Below are 14356 nucleotides of genomic sequence, written 5' to 3'. Positions count from 1 at the left end.
TTACCTAGCCCTTTAATGTAATCTTAATACACTTTGATTTATTTTTAGCTCTTCACCGTATGTTCTAGACTCTCAAAGCTTACCCCAAAATCTAGCATTTCAGCTGTAGCTCTCCGGATTGGGGAAGTTAGTGTTAGGGCGGAAGCCTCGGGCCCTCGGCACGGTTAGCTCAGGTCGACGCTTTCGGGATAGCTACGCGATCTAGCTCTGGTCTATTCTCGTCACAAGATGATTCGATACGAACAGATAATCGCCCGTATAGCCTTTAGTAGAACGCCACAAGTCTATGCCGGCTCGTATTCAACTTTGTTGGTTTTCACCGCAATGTCCAACGTTTACCCATTTTGTATAAATAATGGCTGTTATTCAGCTTATTCTCAATCATCATTCTACATCACTTTCTCTCATCTACAAGACTCTCACATCTCAAAAGATATCTTCTCAATCTTCAAAATGAAGTTCAGCATCCTCACTGCCCTTACCGCCATTGTCGGCAGCGCTGCCGCCGCTAACCAGGCTGTTGTCAAGAACGACTGCTCTGGCACCATCTATGTTCAGTCTTGGCCTTACAACGGTGGTGCTCCTGGACCTCTTGTGGCCCTCAAACCCGGAAAGACCTTCTCTGAGAACCTTCGCTCTACTGGCTCTGTTCGTACCCCTTCTTTATTGTTTCCAAGCTGGACATATGAAGCTAACAAAACCCTCAAGACCGTCAAGATTGCCACTACCAAGACTCTTTCCAACCCTCTCTTCTTCGGCTACTCCTCCACCTCCAAGCCTAACTACGTTTACTACGAGTTCAGCACGTAAGTTCAAGTACCTGTTCACCGCTTCATGAAATTATACTGACATGTCTAGTCAATGGGGCAACCCCTTCGCCAACAAGCACAACATCCTCACCACCGGTAAGGGATGCAAGCAGTTCGACTGCGCTGCTGGTGATGCTTCTTGCTACAGCACCCCCAGCATGAAGAAGGTCTACGGCTGCCCTCAGCCTGCTACCATTACTGCCACCATCTGCGCCAAATAGAGGAGTCATTAGGCAGGACTGGTGAGCCCTTTAAACGGTTGGGGGGGACGCCAATAGAGAGAGAAATGTATAAATCTTCTAAGTTACAGTAGTAATTCATATTGAATAATGGAAATGATTCCTCTGGAATGAAATTGGTATTCGGTGCATGACTGCAATTTCCATTACTATGAGCCCAAGTAATAATTAGTAGGCACAGGAGGAAGGCAAATAATCATTAGCTGGGAGGGTTCTTGCGCACATCACGTCAAGTTGCTTCAAATCATGGGCTTTTAGCTTATGACTTGTGATTTAAACCTCATTCTTCTGATAGAATAGTTAAAATGCACTTAATTAGTATCTCTTAAACTAATAACCCATTTTCACAGATAAACTTCAGAACAGCATCTGCCTGACGGGAACCAGCCTCAGTCTTGGTCAATTTACCATCCGAAGCCATTAGACTTGAGTTCATTCGCTACCTGTTCAGCCACCAGCTGGTTGATAGCAATTCCAGGGTGATAGTCATTGAACCATAGCTATAAAATATCAGTATAAAGAGTCTTCACTCGAGGGAGGTTACTCACGCATGACTTCCCATCGCTGTTGTAGCAAGTCGCATCAGGAGCGCCGTAGACCTTGGGGTTGTTGATGGCCTTCTTGAAGGAAACAGATGTATCAACGAGAAGCGTCTTGACACCAGAGTTGGCTTTCTTGAAAGCACTGAGCTTTAAGGCCAACTTGCTGTTGTAGAGCTCAATTGCCTTAACGAGAAGAGCGTTTGAGTCGGCGCCTTGTTGGATCATCAGTGGTGTCAACTCGGTTGCTACATACATCGTTAGTAACGAAGCTTCTGAACACTAGTCTCAAATGACTTACGTGGAACGCTGAGCAGGACGAATTTACGGAGGCCAGCCTTGTATAGAACCTGCAGCAACTCAAAGTATCTCGTAGTAGCCTTCTCAACCACTGCATCTGAATCTTGCAGATAGAAAGAGTTTCCAACGTCATTAACGCCGATCCAAACTCCTGCAATAGTATTCTGCGCTGTCCATGAGGTCCCAGCTGGATGCTTGCCAACAGAGTTGGAGAACTGGTTGACCTGGTCGACAAAGCTTAAGACAGTGCTAGCATAGGGCTTGACGATATTAGCATCGACTGTAGCGCCTCCATACGCAAAGTTGTATGACAGAACGAGCGAGTTGTTTTGTTCTTTGACAATGTCGCCAACCCAGTTTGCTCCGCCGGCTGCTGTCCATCCGGGGAATGGGGGATTGCCGAGTGGGTTTGCGGCAGAGGGCTTTGCGCCGTTGGGGTCGAATCCTGTCTGTGAGTATGAGTCGCCACTAAGATATGTCAATGTCAATTGTATTTCGCAGATGCATCGTTTGCTGACTCACAAGGTGAAGAGATAGCTTATGCTTGACGCTGCGTGCACTGCAGCGCTCTGAACCAAGACGCTACCCATGGCAGCAACAAGAAGTTTGGACAGCATGATACAAGACTCAACAGGAAAACACTATGGGCTGAATCGCCTGCCAAGACAATTTATTCAGTCTTGCAAGTTTCACAACGTGAAGAACGGACTACTTATATCTACTCAAATCCACGTTTCAGATCCTAGACGCAACCTTGTTTCCTCATCCCACAAATCAGGAGCCGATCTTGTGACTGAGGAACGTCAACGGAAGATCTTGTTTAAGCATAATGTCTGGAAAGGGATAGACGGAGGTGGTCCGAGGCGGGGTATAACATTTTTGGACTGGGGGATCGCAGGAGATGCCATGATTGCGGCATGCAGATCATAGAGTGAAGCTTTCAGAGGGGAGCTGTAATTGGCACGGAAGAATATTTTCCGTGGACAGATCTGTGCGTTCCCGTCGGTCCGGTCTTGAAATCGCTTAGCTTATTAGTCTGCATGGCTGAGGATGGAGGTTTGTAGAAGAGAGAGCAGTTACGACATCCGCCAGAAGGTTTGCAGCCTCGATGGTGCACTGTCTGTCGTCTGTTTGTAAGCCTCGATCATTTGGGTATGTTCATCTATATGGCTGTATATGCAGGCAGTCTTGGCTGAATTTCCAATTGTTAAATCTAAATTGATCGCTTCACCACGAAATCGTGACAGATATTTCTTTCGGAGACTAAATACTTTTCTATCTGACAACGAAATGAGTAATACTCTGTACTAAACGTCATATTGAGATATGGTGGCACGTTATTAATATGTCAATCAAGGCTATTTGTGGTGCTGGGTGCAGGGTAGCTGACTATCTTTAGAAAGCATCGTCCTTTGGCACTAAACAGGGATCTGTCCGCAATCTTGTAAGGAACGTACATCTCGATAGTGCGATATCACCCTGATAAGATACATATCTTAGCTTCTCTCTAGAAACAGTTCTGGCAGGTCATAAAGAACGTGGTTGATAATTGAAGAGTGGTGACAGAAAGGTCTTAACCTCAGAGGCGGGACTAATAGTAGATGTATGTTAGCGCTTTCTTTCAGCCTGCAGGAAACCTGGTTGGCACTTTTGAACGAACCAAACAGGGATCTGAACACAAATGCGGGGGACTTTATGCAACCAACCAATAAACACCCGTAAATTACCAACATCTCGTCTGCCGAAAAGCCGTGATTTATGGAGTCCATCGCATCAACAAATGAGAAAACCCAACAATGCTCTTTACCACGTGGAAGCGGCCCTCCAACACATTGGCTTTATCGCATTCAATACATTAATGCGAGGCTTTAAGCTGAATCTGTTATCGTCGGCCGAGTCTTTTTGCTAGAAGCTTATCTTAGCTTGCTTATCACGTTTCATCGCAATCAGCCTTGATTGGATCAAAGCGTAGATTCACAGGGGTGAGGGTGAAGCTAAACTTGTTACTGCTACCGGCGAGAGCCGTCAGATCCGATTGTTGTTAATGGTTTTGGAGGAGGTGATGGGTTTGAGATGACGATCCGGCAGCTGAGTTCCGATCAGATGGGGAGTTCCGCGATGATAGGAATTATATATACCAAGGTTGCATTTTAAATTCAGTAAATATGACAGGTGTAGATTCTTTACTGTTTTCATTACCGACTCGCTAGGTATCCTCGGTTCATCATGAAGTCCCTTGCTGCACCCAGCCTCCTGGCCGCTTTTCTCACGACACCCGCTCTCTCAAAGCCAGTCGTCGATGAAAAGTATCCCTACAAGGGCCCAGCAGTCCCTGTCGGCGATTGGGTCGATCCCACCGTCAACGGCAATGGAAAAGGCTTCCCTCGTCTCGTTGAACCTCCAGCCGTGAAGCCCAGCTCTTCAAATCCCAGCAACAACATCAATGTTATTTCGACGTCGTATACTCCCGGCGGCATCAACATTCACTTCCAGACGCCCTTCGGCCTCGGTGCTGCGCCCGCTGTTCATTGGGGAACGAGCGCGTCTGAGTTGAAGAACAAAGCTACTGGTTCGACTACTACGTAAGTTCCCGCGTCTTGGCGCAGGGGTTTACCCGATTTGTCTGCGCGTCGGATCGTCATTGGCTTACGTTTCTCTAGCTACGATCGCACTCCTCCTTGTTCTGCTGTCAAGGCTGTTACGCAGTGTAATCAGTTCTTCCACGATGTTCAGATCAGTGACCTTAAGCCTGGCAAGACTTACTACTATCAGATCCCCGCTGCCAATGGCACCACCAAATCTGATGTTCTGAGCTTCACTACCGCTCGTGAAGCAGGTGACAAGTCAGAGTTCACCCTCGCTGTTCTTAACGATATGGGCTATACTAACGCCGCTGGTACTTACAAGTATCTCAACAAGGCTGTTTCTGACGGCGCTGCGTTTGCCTGGCACGGTGGTGATCTGAGCTATGCTGATGATTGGTTCTCGGGCATTCTACCCTGCGAGGATGACTGGCCTGTTTGCTACAACGGAACTTCAACTAGTCTTCCCGGCGGCGGTCCTATCCCCGATGATTACAAGACTCCTCTCCCCAAGGGCGAGGTCGCGAACCAGGGAAGTCCCCGTGGCGGTGACATGAGCGTTTTGTATGAGTCGAACTGGGATCTCTGGCAGCAGTGGCTCAACAGCGTCACCCTCAAGATTCCCTACATGGTTCTCCCCGGTAACCACGAAACCACCTGCGCTGAGTTCGACGGTGGCAACAACACCCTCTCTGCGTATCTCGACAACGACAAGAGCAATGCTACCCAGGCTAACATGACGCTTAACTACTACTCCTGCCCTCCGTCACAGCGCAACTTCACCGCTTTCCAGAACCGCTTCCACATGGCTGGTGACAAGTCTGGCGGTGTTGGCAACTTCTGGTACTCGTTTGACTACGGTCTAGCTCACTTTGTGTCCATCAACACGGAGACCGATTACGCCAACAGTCCTGCGAAGCCGTTTGCTGCGGATCTTAAGGGTGACGAGACGCATCCTAAGGCGAATGAGACTTATGTCACTGATGCTGGTCCTTTTGGTGCTGTGCACGGTTCTTACAACGATACCAAGAACTACGAGCAGTATCAGTGGTTGGCTAAGGATCTTGAGAGCGTTGATCGATGCAAGACCCCTTGGGTTATCGTCATGGGCCATCGTCCTATGTATAGCTCTGAGGTGGCTAAGTACCAGGTTAACCTCCGTGCTGCATTTGAGGATTTGATGTTGAAGAACAACGTCGATGTCTATATTGCCGGGTGAGTCAATGCCTCAACCGACAACGATGAAGATCTGTGTACTAATATTAGGCAGCCACGTTCACTGGTATGAACGTCTTCAGCCCATGGGCCACAACGGCACCCTTGACTCTGACTCCGTCATCAACAATAACACCTACAAGTCCAACCCCGGCAAGTCTATGGTCCATCTCGTCAACGGAGCCGCAGGCAACATCGAGAGCCACAGTGTTCTCGACGGCGAGCCTCGTCTCAACATGACCATGTTCCTTGACCAGACTCACTTTGGCTTTGCCAAGTTGACCGTTCATAACGAGACTGCGCTCTCTTGGAACTTTATCCACGGCGACGGTGGTGTTGTCGGTGATGAGCTGACTGTCTTGAAGGAGAGTGCTTCCAAGTGCGCTGCTTCCGGAAACTCTGCTTCGTCTGGAGGTGCGAGCGGTACCAAGGCCCCGGTTGCTACTCCTACTAGCGCTGGTACCAAGACGTTTGTCTCTGGGGTTCTTGGTCTCCTTGTTCTTGCTCTGGCTTTGTAGAGGACATAAGAGACTAGATATAGATGATAGCTTTGTTGTTAGACATTCTTCCCCGAGAGGGTTTGTGATAGATGATCGCATAATTGAGTCGATTTCTAATATCAATCGGGTCAGTCATATGGCCTCTGACCTTGTGCTACGGGAGTGATGTCCAAGTCCCGGATTGATAAGCACAGAACGATAAGAAGCAAGATCACTTAGTTCCTCGCGCGTGCACTGCAGCATTTATGCAAACCCAGGCACCATTTGATTGGCATGTAGCCCATTCTTTCTTCTTATATACCCACCAGGCCTCGCCAGCTGTCATTTTCTCTTTCGTCACAGCCCAACCACTTTTGGCCCAGAGAGCAACGCCGCATACGTCAGAAGCTCTGTGCAACACGGGGATGCGACAAGAGATTTCCCAATGAGGAACACAAGAGGGTGAACATGACGTAGATAGTGCCGGATCAGCTCGGCAGATACCGAGCTAAAATGATCTTGGCAACTTATAAGGGCAAGATTTTCGCTTACGCCTTGCTAGCTGAGAGCTGATGTCTCACCTTTGGCGGATCGATGATGCCCGTCTGACTTGGAAACAGATAATATCTTATGCCTGCGTCTCAATAATTTCCTAAATCTCAGACTCGGATTTGCTATACCTTCTCGGGCCAGACGCTATCACCAATTGACCGATTCCATATACTACTTTTTTGTCGTGTAAACTACCGAATACTCAGCATGGTCATCATCGTCACTGGTGTAAGCGAGCCTATAGCAGCGACACAGAAATGAAGCTAACCTCATCCGCAGGGCGCTGGGTTCCTGGGCTGCAATTTAATCCAGCTGCTTCTCGAGAAGAACCACGAAGTCGTCGTGATTGATTCGCTATGGACGGGATCTCAAAGTACCCTCGACAATTTCCGATCGGACAAGCGAGTGCGATATATTCAGTGCGATTAGTTCACTCCGACACCCTATTACAGTGCTAATATTTTATAGAGCTGATGTACGAGATCCGTTGCCGTGGATAGACAACGTTGAACAAATCTATCATCTCGCGTGCCCTGCGAGTCCCGTACATTTTGAGACTCAGCCGATTGATATCTTGCAAACTTGCTTCAATGGCGCATCTAATGTCTTGGACTATGCGCTGAAACATAACGCTCGAGTGCTACTTGCTAGTACATCAGGTACGAGCTCTCCCTTCGCGAGTAAATATATGTATGCTGACGGATAGCCTTGTAGAAGTTTATGGCGACTCCCAAATCGCTTGCCAGCGCGAAGACTATCGAGGCAACGTCAACTGCTTCGGCCCACGCGCCTGCTACGACGAAGGCAAGAGAGTCATGGAAGCACTTGGATACGCTTACCAAGCCGAACACGGTCTCGAGGTCCGCATCGCACGAATCTTCAACGCCTACGGCCCATTCATGGAGCCCGAAGACGGCCGCGCAGTTCCCAACTTCATCATGGCAGCCCTAAAGAGAGAACCAATTACGATATTCGGCGATGGACACGCAACACGATGCTTCCAACACGCCAAGGATTGTGTTCGAGGTTTAGAGGCTCTGATGAATAGTGATTATCATGGACCGGTTAATATCGGCAGTGATTTAGAGATGGAGATTAGTGAGATTGCGAATATTATATCTCGCGTCGTGGCAGAGAAAACAGGATATGAGGATCCTGTTGCTGTTAAGTTATTGCCAAAGAGGGAAGATGATCCTATCAGGCGGAAGCCAGATACGAGTCTTGCTGAGAGGGTTTTGGGTTGGAAGCCCAGGGTGTCGTTGGAAGAGGGAGTAGCTTCGACGGTTGACTGGTTTATTCAGAGGGAGAATGGCATTTCAAGCAGGCTCTGAGGAACATGAGGCTTGTGGTTCATGAGTAATGAGAAATATTTGATTTAGGTAGCATAATAATATATTGGCCGCTAGTTTTACGTGCCACTGACATGTTAGCATTGATCACGGCGTAAGTCTGTCCAATATCTTAGCGTCGCAGGACCACCAATTAGACATTGACAGAGTAGCATCTCATCTTGAACTCGTATTTAACCCTAACTCAATTCTATACACTACGATTCGGTGTGCAATACGTGACATGGCATGACAATCTTATTGGAAGGGGCTTTGATCGAAACATCGGATCGGGTACGTCTACCACTACCCTACATTGTTGCGTGTCTAACTAGCTTAACCAACCCATGTTGACTCAGCTCTTGAACGAAGTGTTGCTTAGAATAGAATATACTTTTAAGAGAGTTATTTGCGTAAACACGAAATAGAGCATTGAGTGTGGCTTCTGAAATGCTTATCTAGCCAAGTGTACCACTCAAAATTCGATAAGTCGCGTCAACAAGCATCATTCAGCACGGCCATAAGGCTCACTCCCCAGCCCATCCCACCGAGACCCGAAACACCGGAACGATCGGATGCTCGCCGAGTCAACGCCAACCGCTTCACAAATGCCGAACACAATCTCACCACCAAAAAGCCCAACGCTACAGAATTGCCGTGATCTGTGCGCTTTAGACTTTAAGGCTATGTAACCCGGACCTATGCGCTCTCACTGGTGGAAATTTGAAATCTGGGGGCGTCCAAAGGGTAATTAAACTCTATGCAGAGTAACACGCGGTGAAACGCTGACGCGCTCTCCCTTCTAGAAAATGCACTTTTAGCTTCTAATTAAACTTAATTCACAAAAAAGGGACGGCGGCACTGCATTACGGCGCATTTAAACCGCTGCACCGCGCTATTTTTCTGTATTTGGCTCATCAACCTCCAACGGTCTTCATTCTTTCGTTTTTCCCTGTTTTGCAAATACATACACTCCTTTAAACAACGTCACTCTTTTCTTCTTCGCTAATCATGCGCGTTACTACCCTCCTGGGCCTGAGCGCCTACGCCGTCGCCGAGGCGAGCTGTTCGCGTAACATCATCTACTACGACCAGTGGCACACCAAGGATCTGCCCTCCAAGGATGTCACCCACAGCGTCACCCACGTCATGATGTCCTTTGCCAACTCTTCGCTCTTCACCACTGAGCCTTCTGGCAAGTACGAGCCTTTCCAGCCTCTTAAGGAGGTTCGCGCTCTATTCGATCACGACATCAAGGTTTGTCTTGCTGTTGGTGGTTGGGGCGACAATGCTGGTTTCGATGCGGGTCTCAAGACCGATCGTACCCGGGAGAGGTTCGCTCGCAACGTTGCTTCTACTCTTGATAGACTCGGTTTCGACTGTGTTGGTGAGTGCTCCGTATATGAAATTTAATGGCAAGTTTGCTAATAGTTTCAGATATCGACATGGAGTACCCTGGTGGTAACGGTGCCGACTACAAGCAGGTCGTCAACTCCAAGAAGACCTACGAGATCAAGGCCTTCCCCAAGCTCCTCAAGGAGATCAAGAAGTTCATCGGCTCCAAGGAGCTCTCCATCGCTGTCCCCGGTCTTGAGCGTGACATGATTGCCTACATCCCCAGCGAGACCCCCCTCATCGAGAAGTCCGTCGACTTTGTCAACGTAAGCATGCCCTCTCAGCCTTATGAAACCGCCCCACTAACCTCTTCAGGTCATGACCTATGATCTCATGAACCGCCGTGATCACTACACCACCCACCACGTCTCCGTCAAGGGTGCCGCCCGTGCCATCGACAAGTATCTCTCCCTCGGCTTCCCCGCCCACAAGCTCGTCCTCGGCATTCCATTCTATGCCAAGTATTTTATCACCAAGCAGGGCTATAAGTGCACTAACCCTATCGGCTGCCCTACCGAGCTCCTCGAGAACCCCGATGGTAGCGACACCGGCAAGTCTGGCTCTATGACTTTCGAGGCTGCCAACTTTGTCTCTGCCCCTACCAACTTGACTGCTACTCCTGATGCTACCTGCGGTGCTGGCACTTTCTTCAAGTGCGCCACCGGATCTTGCTGTGCTGCTTCCGGCTGGTGGTAAGTGTCTTTCTGAAATCGTTACTAAACAATAGCTGACATGTAACAGTGGTGACACTGCTGCTCACTGCGGTGCTGGCTGCCAGTCTGCCTACGGCAAGTGTGACGGCGTCGATATCTCCGCTTCGTTCCACGAAGCTCTCGAGAAGGGCAAGACTGACAAGGCCAACGGAGGACAATGGTACTGGGATGCCCCTAACCGCATCTTCTGGTCTTGGGACACTCCCGAGCTCATCGCTGAGAAGATCAACCTTCTTGCCAAGACCCGCGGCATCAAGAGCGTCATGGCCTGGGCCCTGGCTCTTGACAGCCATGACTGGAGCCACCTCAAGGCCATGCAGCAGGGTTTCGACCGTGTCAACGCTTAGATGGCTGGTAGCTGGGCTCTCGGGGCCAGATCATAGACTCATAGAATAATAGCTGGGGTGTGAGGTCAATGGACTTGTTTAGTACTATAATAAATATGTCTTCCCTGGTGCACTTACGACTTGCGCCATATAATATTTGGGTTGTGATGATTGTGAAGACTGGATCAGAGAGTGACTTGATGAGTTTCAAGTTCGTTAGTCCCTATACTGGCTAGTCACCGTTGAACTTGAGCTAGGACCTTGACCCGTAGCAGATGTGATTCCCATCCATGGTCTCAGGACAATGTTGGGTCGGGCGACATTACCAAATCAGTCGCTTACTCAACTAGGTACTTTGGTCGAACAACACCCATTGGCGAGCCATCTGTATGTTGTGGAGCTATTCCTGTCATATCGTCAGCCCTAATCCACATTGGCACTGAAAATGCAACACATCTGACATTATGCTTATTACAACAAGATGGGTTCAGGCTCATGAGCAGTAAGCATTGGCTAAGTTGTTGTAATCCCGCTCGTGATGGAGTTAAGTCTACCCAGAAGGAAGATGACTGCCTGACTGAGAGTCTGAGGGATAAATATTCGACATGGTCGCTCGCTGAGTGATGACAGTTGCTTCTCATCAGTTACCTTGCATTGACCTCAACTTGTGACCATGAGTTTTCCCGATGAGCAAAAAGTTGACTTTCAGGTACGCATGGTTCCCTCTAGATAAATCCACAGCTCTCTGACTCTTATCAAAGGCTTTCCAGAACGTCATAAACAACCAGTTAAGCCTCACTTCAGAAACCCGACATGGTATCTGCCCTAGCACAGAAGAGCCTCTCTGGGAGTCACCCGTATCGACCCAAGATGACGTTGATCGAGCTGTAAGCGCTGCGAAAGCAGCTTATCCAGCATGGCGAAAGCTATCATGGGATGAGCGCGCCAACTACCTCGTAAAATTCGCAGATGCTATCGAAGCACATAAGCAAGAGTTCATTGACCTTCTAGGCCGTGAAGCTGGTAAACCTCCGCAGGCTGGTGGCTTTGAGCTTATGCTTGTTATGGAACATGTTCGAGAGACTCCGAAGCTTAGGATCGGGGAGGATAAGCCTGAGGATAATGAAGATGTAAGTTCCCAGATTATTCATCATTGGAAAAGGGAGACTAATAGTATGCGCAGAGAACAGCCGTTGTGCGCTACGTTCCTCTCGGAGTCGGCGTCGGCATCGTTCCATGGAACTTCCCCATGTTGCTCGGCATTGGGAAAGCATACCCTGCCATGCTGGCCGGCAACACGTTTATATGGAAGCCCTCGCCATATACTCCCTACTCTGCCCTTAAGCTTGCAGAGATCGGAGCCAAAGTCCTGCCTCCCGGCGTATTCCAGGCTCTGAGCGGCGGTGATGACCTTGGACCTATGCTGACTGCTCATCCAGATGTAGCCAAGGTCAGCTTTACGGGCTCCACCGAGACGGGTAAGAAGATCATGGCGGCTTGTGCTGCTACATTGAAGCGCGTCACTCTTGAGTTGGGCGGCAACGATGCTGCGATTGTTTGCGAGGATGTTGACATCCCTGGGGTGGCTGGAAAGGCGTGTTTCTCTACAGCTTACCCGATGACAAAAGGTTTACTAACCAGTTGATAGGTCGCATTTCTGGCTTATGTCCACAGCGGCCAAATCTGCATGAACATCAAGCGTATCTACGTCCATGAAAGTATCTACGACAGATTTGTTTCCGAAGTTATCAAGTTTCTACAAGCCCTCAAAACTGGCGACTTCTCTGACCCTGAAGCCTTCTTCGGACCTATCCAGAATAAGATGCAGTATGAGAAGCTCCAGCGTCTCTATGAGCAGATCGACAAGAAAGGCTGGAAGTGTGCCTTTGGAAGCGCATCACCTGCACCATCGGAAAAGGGATACTTTGTACCACCTGTTCTTGTTGATAACCCACCCGAGGACTCAGAAATCGTACAAATGGAACCGTTTGGTCCGGTAGTACCTGTTATGAAGTGGCAGTCGGAAGACGATGTCATAGCCAGGGCTAATGCATCAGACTATGGTCTTGGAGCGTCTGTTTGGGGTAAAGACGTCGCTCGTGCTCGACGAATGGCCGAACTGTTGGAAGCGGGAAGCGTTTGGGTCAACACGCATTTCGAAGTTGCGCCGAACGTTCCGTTTGGGGGGCATAAGCAGAGCGGTATCGGAATGGATTGGGGAGAGGTAGGTCTTAAGGGGTGGTGCAATCCTCAGGCTTACTGGGTGAAGCACTCTGGGTGATGGAAATAGATATTATGAGAAGAGATCTATAGCTAAGTACACGATGAAATGCAACACCAATGACCATCCTACTATTCGTCCTTCATCACCATAACGACAACCTTTCCCCTAGTTCTACCCGACTCAACCTTCTCCCAAGCCTCCTCAAAGTCGTCGAGACCAACCACGCTATCAATGTGCGGCTTAATCTGGCCAGCCTCCAGAAGTTTGGTGATGACTTCTAGATCCTTGCCGACCGGGTCAATGACAAAGAAGATGCTGTTGACCTCCTTCTTGACATCTTCCGGACGATTCTGCTCCGGTGGAGCACAGACACTGACAAGTGTTCCTCCCTCCCGAACTGCATACCACGTCTGAGATAGAGAAGGCAAGCCAATACAATCAAAGACAAGGTCGAATTGTCGAGATGAGGGATCTTGGGTAGCCCGCTCCCCAATACTCTGCTTCTTGTAGTCGATGGTCTCAGTCGCGCCAAGTTGCCGAACGAAGTCGATATTCTGTGTTCCAACAACTCCCGCAATAGTCTTGACTCCAGCCAGGCGAGCGAGCTGTACGGCCCAGCTGCCCACTCCCCCAGCAGCACCGTTGATAAGAACTCGGACCTTGCCGTTCTTCTCCCGCGCAGCTTCATCTCCCGCAAGTGCCTTGGAATCCAAACCTCCCCTAGTGAACAATCCCTGATATGCAGTAAGTGCACTGATAGGACTCGCCGCAGTTTCAGCCCAAGTCAAGTTCTTAGGTCTAATCGCAAGCTCAGAGACCCGGGCGAGGACATATTCTGCAGCTGCACCAGGGCGGTTTGCTTCAATACGAGCGTAGACTTCGTCGTCGGGCTTGAAGCCGCTGTTCTCTGGGGCTGAGACGACTGTCCCTGCAAGGTCTTGGCCGGGAATGGGGATCTTGTCACCGATGAACTCGGGTGCCCAGAGGGCCCAGTCGAGTTCGCCCTTGCAGGGACAGGTAGCGTGAACTTTGACGAGGACGTCTTGAGGATGGCTGGGGGTAGGGACGGGTTGCTGAGATGAGAGGATGAGTTTGTGGGAATGCTTATCTGGCTGAAGAACAGTCTTCATTGTAGCTGGTAGATTAGATGATGTCATTTTGTAATAAGGATATAGTGTAGACGTGATATTTTAAGTTGAGACTTCTGACGGAGAGTTCCAATCAGCACAGAAAATTGGTGTTATCGGATATATTGCGATGTTGTTGGATACTGGAGCTGATATTTGATCAGATGTTTGAGGAAAGCGACTGCGAGGAAGCAGTATATAAATACTATAGTGGCTTACAAGAATTAACAGCCAGAATTATACCATCTCCGTCTGGTTCCGGAACCTGTATCTCTGCAAGTGTCATACCCGAAGCCAGTCAGCGAAAAACGCCCCTCAACGGTTTCCCGTGTGTCGATTACCCGGATACCCGATGTCAGCCTGCATATAAAGCAACACCAAAAAACCTGGCCATTGCGGCATCAGCGGCATCCGGGCCAATCACATACCACGAAATTGTCCTCGGAGAAGCACTATCGCGTGTTTGTCAGCTCGCGCTCGGCTTGGTAATAACTCAAAACGCGAGGTTAATAACCGGACCTCTAATGC

General features: G+C 49.1%; 7 protein-coding genes across 7 annotated transcripts; 5 read left to right on the top strand and 2 right to left on the bottom strand.

Annotated features, from left to right (window-relative positions):
- Window positions 1-453: 453 nt before the first annotated feature.
- On the top strand, window positions 454-1030 carry FPRO_08719 (uncharacterized protein; the record flags this gene model as incomplete). The annotated part of the gene is made up of 3 exons (XM_031222418.1): window positions 454-648; window positions 709-806; window positions 859-1030. 3 exons carry the CDS (start codon window positions 454-456, stop codon window positions 1028-1030), a joined length of 465 nt encoding a protein of 154 aa, XP_031087879.1.
- Window positions 1031-1452: 422 nt separating this feature from the next.
- FPRO_08718 (uncharacterized protein) lies at window positions 1453-2504 on the bottom strand (the record flags this gene model as incomplete). Its single annotated transcript, XM_031222417.1, has 4 exons — window positions 1453-1548; window positions 1597-1835; window positions 1889-2355; window positions 2410-2504. The coding sequence occupies 4 exons, from the start codon at window positions 2502-2504 to the stop codon at window positions 1453-1455; spliced, it is 897 nt and encodes a 298-aa protein (XP_031087878.1).
- A 1609-nt stretch (window positions 2505-4113) lies between these two features.
- On the top strand, window positions 4114-6202 carry FPRO_08717 (uncharacterized protein; the record flags this gene model as incomplete). Its single annotated transcript, XM_031222416.1, has 3 exons — window positions 4114-4469; window positions 4548-5684; window positions 5740-6202. The coding sequence occupies 3 exons, from the start codon at window positions 4114-4116 to the stop codon at window positions 6200-6202; spliced, it is 1956 nt and encodes a 651-aa protein (XP_031087877.1).
- A 720-nt stretch (window positions 6203-6922) lies between these two features.
- Window positions 6923-8046, top strand: FPRO_08716 (uncharacterized protein; the record flags this gene model as incomplete). Its single annotated transcript, XM_031222415.1, has 4 exons — window positions 6923-6943; window positions 6995-7134; window positions 7184-7374; window positions 7430-8046. 4 exons carry the CDS (start codon window positions 6923-6925, stop codon window positions 8044-8046), a joined length of 969 nt encoding a protein of 322 aa, XP_031087876.1.
- A 1008-nt stretch (window positions 8047-9054) lies between these two features.
- FPRO_08715 (uncharacterized protein) lies at window positions 9055-10498 on the top strand (the record flags this gene model as incomplete). Its single annotated transcript, XM_031222413.1, has 4 exons — window positions 9055-9430; window positions 9481-9704; window positions 9754-10130; window positions 10180-10498. 4 exons carry the CDS (start codon window positions 9055-9057, stop codon window positions 10496-10498), a joined length of 1296 nt encoding a protein of 431 aa, XP_031087875.1.
- A 652-nt stretch (window positions 10499-11150) lies between these two features.
- On the top strand, window positions 11151-12758 carry FPRO_08714 (uncharacterized protein; the record flags this gene model as incomplete). Its single annotated transcript, XM_031222412.1, has 4 exons — window positions 11151-11186; window positions 11239-11607; window positions 11661-12059; window positions 12126-12758. The coding sequence occupies 4 exons, from the start codon at window positions 11151-11153 to the stop codon at window positions 12756-12758; spliced, it is 1437 nt and encodes a 478-aa protein (XP_031087874.1).
- Window positions 12759-12829: 71 nt separating this feature from the next.
- Window positions 12830-13831, bottom strand: FPRO_08713 (uncharacterized protein; the record flags this gene model as incomplete). Its single annotated transcript, XM_031222411.1, has 1 exon — window positions 12830-13831. One exon carries the CDS (start codon window positions 13829-13831, stop codon window positions 12830-12832), a length of 1002 nt encoding a protein of 333 aa, XP_031087873.1.
- Between the last annotated feature and the right edge of the window lie 525 nt (window positions 13832-14356).

This window comes from Fusarium proliferatum, assembly GCF_900067095.1.
Source record: "Fusarium proliferatum ET1 genome assembly, contig: FPRO_scaffold011, whole genome shotgun sequence".
NCBI lineage: Eukaryota > Fungi > Ascomycota > Sordariomycetes > Hypocreales > Nectriaceae > Fusarium > Fusarium proliferatum.
This window is presented reverse-complemented; position numbering and strand designations above follow the sequence as displayed.